The sequence below is a fragment of the Symsagittifera roscoffensis genome, chromosome 9, assembly GCF_963678635.1.
Source record: "Symsagittifera roscoffensis chromosome 9, txSymRosc1.1, whole genome shotgun sequence".
Taxonomy (NCBI): domain Eukaryota; kingdom Metazoa; phylum Xenacoelomorpha; order Acoela; family Convolutidae; genus Symsagittifera; species Symsagittifera roscoffensis.
In genome coordinates, this window is record NC_087070.1 from 37,867,097 (window position 1) to 37,872,716 (window position 5,620).

At 37.0% G+C, this 5,620-nt stretch overlaps 1 protein-coding gene across 1 annotated transcript; it reads right to left on the reverse strand.

The window, feature by feature from the left end:
• Nucleotides 1-1,749: 1,749 nt before the first annotated feature.
• LOC134854466 (uncharacterized) lies at nt 1,750-4,235 on the reverse strand. Its single transcript, XM_063870724.1, has 4 exons — nt 3,622-4,235; nt 2,571-3,093; nt 2,227-2,347; nt 1,750-1,949 (listed from the first exon to the last, which is right to left on the reverse strand). Exons 1-4 carry the CDS (start codon nt 4,076-4,078, stop codon nt 1,851-1,853), a joined length of 1,200 nt encoding a protein of 399 aa, XP_063726794.1. The 5' UTR covers nt 4,079-4,235; the 3' UTR covers nt 1,750-1,850.
• Nucleotides 4,236-5,620: the final 1,385 nt, after the last annotated feature.

Sequence of the window (5,620 nt, forward strand, 5' to 3'; positions counted from 1 at the left end):
AAGAGGACAGGGGCATTTGTGATAGGCAGGTAGTTTTTCATCTCTTCAGAGTCACGGGTTTGATTTTTATGAAGCGTATTTGTTTTCACTTTCAGACATGACGGAGTTACACCGGTCACAGACCTGTTATTAATAATGACTAAAAAGGAAAGAACTATCAGGCTAAACTTTCTCTTGATTTATTTAACTGAACACAGATCTGCAGAGGAAGTCACTTTGCTATGATTCTTTATACTTTTCAAGAAGTTCTCTGACGTTTTAAAAAATAGAGAAAGGCAGAATTTGCTTGCCGACATCGTCTCGGCCTAATATGGTGCGCTGCTTCAACTTTGCACTGCAAGCAAACTCGCTCAGCTCATTTTAAAAGTTTCTGCTTTTTAAATCTTACAAGCAGCTCAAATTCTATTACTGTTAGAATCTGTGGTTGCCTTCGCTTTTCTTGTCGGATAATTCGAATCCGTCATTTGAGATGAAGTACTAAAGGAATCTATGAGAAACATTATGGTGTAGATTTTGTCAGGGCATTTTAAAAGAACCTTTTGGGAAGAAGAGAGGCTGCAAGCCACTGCGTCTAATTTTTTGTGAAACGTTGTTCAATACCCTTTTTTTACTGAAGACAAATTAGACATTGAAATAGATCAACTATATTTCCGTTCCATTAGTTTGGCTCACTAATTTTTAAACATTTTTACAACCAAAGCCCATTCTCATAGAAACTTGGAATTTGAAGTTGTTTAAAACTCGCGTCAAACTGATGATGCGTGTTTAGGTGGAAGCACCAGCGGATTTAGGGGGGGGGGGGGGGGGTATGACGACCTCGCTTCTCAAGGATTCGTTTCCCTGTCAACCCAAAGAGTCCCCCTTTTCACTATTTTAAGATCTCAATTTTTGCCTTACGGACCCTTAATTTTTTTAAAGGCAACTTCAGTGCCAATATGTGCTTAATTTGAGGGGAAAGCAAAAAAGGCAATTTATTGCTCAAATTTTTCCAAAAAGTGCCCAAAACGACTTTGCTTGAGAGTTTTGTTTTCAAAAGTTTTCCTGCGGCCCAGAAAATTTGGTCAAAAAAGGGAGCTTTATAATGATTTGAAAAGCCTCTGAAAATCAATTTGGTCGACCTGAAAAAAAGTCGGTAAAAATTTGATTTTCTTTGAAATTTTCCCCTTTAGAAAATACTAGATCCGCCCCGTGGTGGAAATCAACTCAAATGGAATCATTACAAAAATCAAAGCATAATGCAATGAATCTATACAATTGTATTCTGGGATGTTTAATTGAAATGTCGGGAATTTATAATTATAGGGATATTCTCCTTGGGGACTTTATCCAGGGGCAGTTTGTCTTGCGGGATTATATCTTGGGTGATTTGGTCCTAGACAAGTTGTCAAGCCAGGGGATCAAATACACGAGCGCTCACAAATTTTGGGATCGAATGGAGGGATGGTTTCAAAAAATGGTTGCCAAAAGTGTCGACCTTTGGTAAGATTAAACAAAGCAGTTTTTTATCACCACAAAAAAAATTTAAGAAAGGCTCTAACGTTGTAACTTTTCCGAGAAAGTAGTTTAAAAAATTATTTAAGAACGGTCGGTCAAATATTGCCAAATAAGTGAAGAGAGTCTATAATTGATGAAAAAGCTGGATTTCTAAAAAGGAGTTTTCTACCTGCCAATGAAATCTGTTTATTCTAAAAACATTCAGATTTTACAAGGTGACATGTAATTTAAAAGTTTTGAATTATGTGATAGTACAAAATGATATAAAAATAACTTTTTTTAAAAAGAACAATTTATAAAAGAAGGAAATCTAATTTCTATTTTCTAGCTTCGAGTGAGTTTTTCTAATTCCTCGTTCAGTGTTCTTCATCCTCCTCTAGTTCTTGTTCTTCTAGAATCTTCTTGGGTCTTCCTTTGGGCTTCGTGGGGATGGAAGTGGCTCCGTCGAGTAGCAGCTAAACACAAAAATATATTAAACTTTGATTTTTAATATTTGTCATACTATTTATTAAATTTTAAGTCCAAATGTCTATAAACGTCGTAGAAAAGGCCATTTACACAAATCTTTTAATCATCGCTCGCAGCTTTAAAACAAAGAAAAAAAAACAACTTAGCGATTAAAGATAAACACTCGTGGAATTATTAACGTGATAAAAGTAATGATAAAAAATTTTCTATTAAACTCGCATTTTAAACTAATTTTCTCTACAAAGCTTGTTTCTAATGCTTTACCTGTTTTTTCCATTTCATGCGTCTGTTCTGGTACCAAGTCTTCACCTGCATCTGCGTTAGTCCACTCTCCTTGGCCAGTCTGTTCCTCTGCATAGTTGTCAAGTACTTAGTGCTGCAGAAGCTGAACAGGAAACAAACAAATAAACATAAGTAAAACTATGGAACAAAAGAGCGAAAAAAGTATAAAATCAAAAAACAGAAACTTTGATTTTTTTCTAAACTTTGTAAAAATTGCAATTATTTTCTGCAAACATTTACCGTCGGCAAAAAACTGTATCTATAAAACAAACGACACGAATACTTTTTGGTAATTTTTGATATTTTTTTCTTTTTTTTTTGCTCACTTTTTCTCGAGTCCTTTCAGCTGTTGGTCTGAAAACACGGTGCGACTTCTTCTGCATCTTCGGTTATTAATCGCCGACTGTAATCCCCAGGGGTCATAAGTGCTGCCGCAAGGCACTCCTCCCGGAAACATGGCCGCGTACTCCGGCGAAGCACCAGACGCCGCCGCTGCTGACATTAGGTCCATCGTTGTCCGGGAGAAATCCGCCGTCGTGCCAGGAAGAAATCTCAGCGGTGTCCCAAAAGTTAGAGCGGGGTTGGGGTGGTTGATATTAGAGGGCGGTATCAAATTTGGTTGAGGTAGCACAAAATGGTGTAAATGCGAGGGGGACTTTTTAGGAGACTGAAATTGAAGAAAGTTTGGTACTGTCAGATTGTTTCCAGGCATAAATGGATGGATGTGTGTTTGATTCGCAACCAGATTGTGAGCAGATTTTTCAAGAAGCTCAGCAAAATTTGCCGGATTGAGATGATGACCTAAACTCTGGGGGCAGTTTTGGTGCATTCCTGGCTCCAATAATGTTTCTAAAAGAAACAAACCTTGTTTTCAGAACCGAGTTCACAATAGATTGAAAAAGTGTCTTCGAAATTTGAATACCCGAAGTTTGAAAAACTCTGGCGCTTTACCCCCCGTCATTTGAGCTGATGGAATTTTTCCGAAGAGTTCCCTTTTATTATAAAACATAGCTAGTTCTACTTTTGGCCGACCAAATTTATGAGTGAAGGCGACATTTTGATCAAAATCTTTTCCTCAAAAACATCTTTTTTTGTCAAATTCAACCATACCGTTCAAATACCAGATTTGAATTTTTCGAAAACCACAAGAAGGGTTTCAGAATTTTAAAAGCCAAAAAATTACTAAGAAATTTGCAAGGTTAAAAAAATTTGTGGATGAAAATGAAATAATTTTTGTTGCTGAATTTTTTCTAGTGAGTTGCCTGATCGCCGATATTTTTAAAAATATTAGACAGCGATGTTCAGCCAATTCCATCAACTTATCTTCGAATAGATTGCAATTAGTGATAATTGGCGCAATTAAATCAACCAATTTACCTGCATGATTTTCGAAAACTGGTGAAGATTTCTGATTTTGTGATAGTTTCAAAAAAGAGTTCAAAATGTCCCAAGGCTGCTCTTCATTCGGAGTGGTGCAATCATCGTCCATGTCGCCATCGGCCACAAGCCCTTCTTCTGGTGTTATTCTGTTCACATCCTGCCATCTTCGCGTGCAATCTGTAATCTCATCTTCTCTCGACTGTGATCCGCTAGCAGACGCCTCGTTTTTCAGACAAGTTGGAGAGTCGGCGCTTCGTAGATTTTCCCTAGGACTGGAACCGCTGTTTTCGTGCTCTGAGTTTGTGCCATGCGTTTCGTCTCGATTTTCGCTCAAAATTTGACTAATAAAAAAGTTAGAAACCCGTTTTTTGGGTGGCTTCTCTTTTTTGAGCGAACAATTTTTTAAAGCCATTTCAGAGGGATTTGAGCAAATATTAATTAAAATAGGAGACATTGTCGTCTTGGATATTTTATCCTCTGTTGACAATTTTCAAGTGACTGAAATTTTGTTAGGCAATCTACAAGTTTCGCAGATATCAAGTTGAGAAATAATCAAGTAAACGTTTAATTTTTTTGTCAAAAGTTTTGCCAGAAAGCGGAGGGTAAGTTTTGGTTACCGAAATGTTGGAAAATGATTCTAAGGTTTTGAAGTCAGCTGCTATAGGCCGTTATCGTACCCAGATCGACCAATAAAATTGCAGGGACATTTGGCGCTTAAAGTTCGGTTTGCGAATATTGAGGGGGATTAACGTTGTGGTATAAACAATATACATTAATTTAATCCCCCTCGCTTCGGTGAAAACATTACACAATATTCGTTTTCGGATTAAGACATGAAACGGGCGGATAATGTCGCCACTTTATCACTAAGTGATTTTTAATCCCCCCTAATAACCCTAACTGCGCAGTTTTGACAACGCTCAATACAAACTTAAAAGAATGGTGTCTTCCCAATAAACAATTGATTCTGCGTCGGTTCAAAAGAAAATTACGTCAAATAAATTAGTATACGCTAATTGAATATTCAATCCAATATAATTAATTATATAGAAGCTATAATTATTGTATGATCAAACTGAAATATGGCGGTCTGTATGAAAACATTGGATAATCAGAAACAAATGGTTAGTTTTATGATCGGCGCCTCCAAATCTGTACAAGTCGGTTAAAAGGCATCGGGAATCAATTACAGATCATACCGGTTTCCGACCGATTGGATCCCGAAAACTACTAAGGATCAGCCAAAGGACAGCCAAAGACAATGAAAAATGAGATTTCAAAATGATAAAAAGGAAGCAAATGTTGATTCCCTACATTTTAAGCAATACAAGTGTTCAAAATGTTGTATAATAAAAAAAATTATCTGCCAAAATCCTAAAATTGACGGACCCTAAAAGTTTTCTAAAGTCACCGATCTAAACTAATTTTGAGGGGGGAGAGCGCGACAAAAAACGCAATTTTTTTTGGTCAAATCTTTCCAAAAATGCCTAAAAACGCCTTTTTTGGACTGTTTTTCAAAATTTTGCCTGCGGCGCAGAAAATGTGACCAAAACAGGATCTTTTTACTGCTTTGGGAGAACTTGGAAAATCAATTTGGTCGACCTAGAAAAAATGGTCGTCGTCCGCCCTAAAATCACCCCCCCCCCCCCTCGAGAAAATCCTAGATCCGCCCCTGGCGTGGTGTAAAGAAATGATCGAAAAGAAAAGCTATAAGTTTTTGTTAGTCATAAGGTCGGCAGGGGGTCGAATCCCTGAAGGGAAAGAGCGTGCGTCACCCCCCCCCCATCCCCTCAATCCTCCCCTGTTCATAGTAAAATAGGTATTTTGGACAACCATTTTATTCAAAAATTGACTAAAAAAATAAAATTTTCCGGTATTTTTCTAAAAATTTTGAAGCTTTTTTTCAAAGATGGCGCTAAAAAACAAAATAGATCTTTTTTGCTTTTTTAGAGCTTGAATAATAATTTCAAAACTTTTTTTACTTCAATTTCGACTA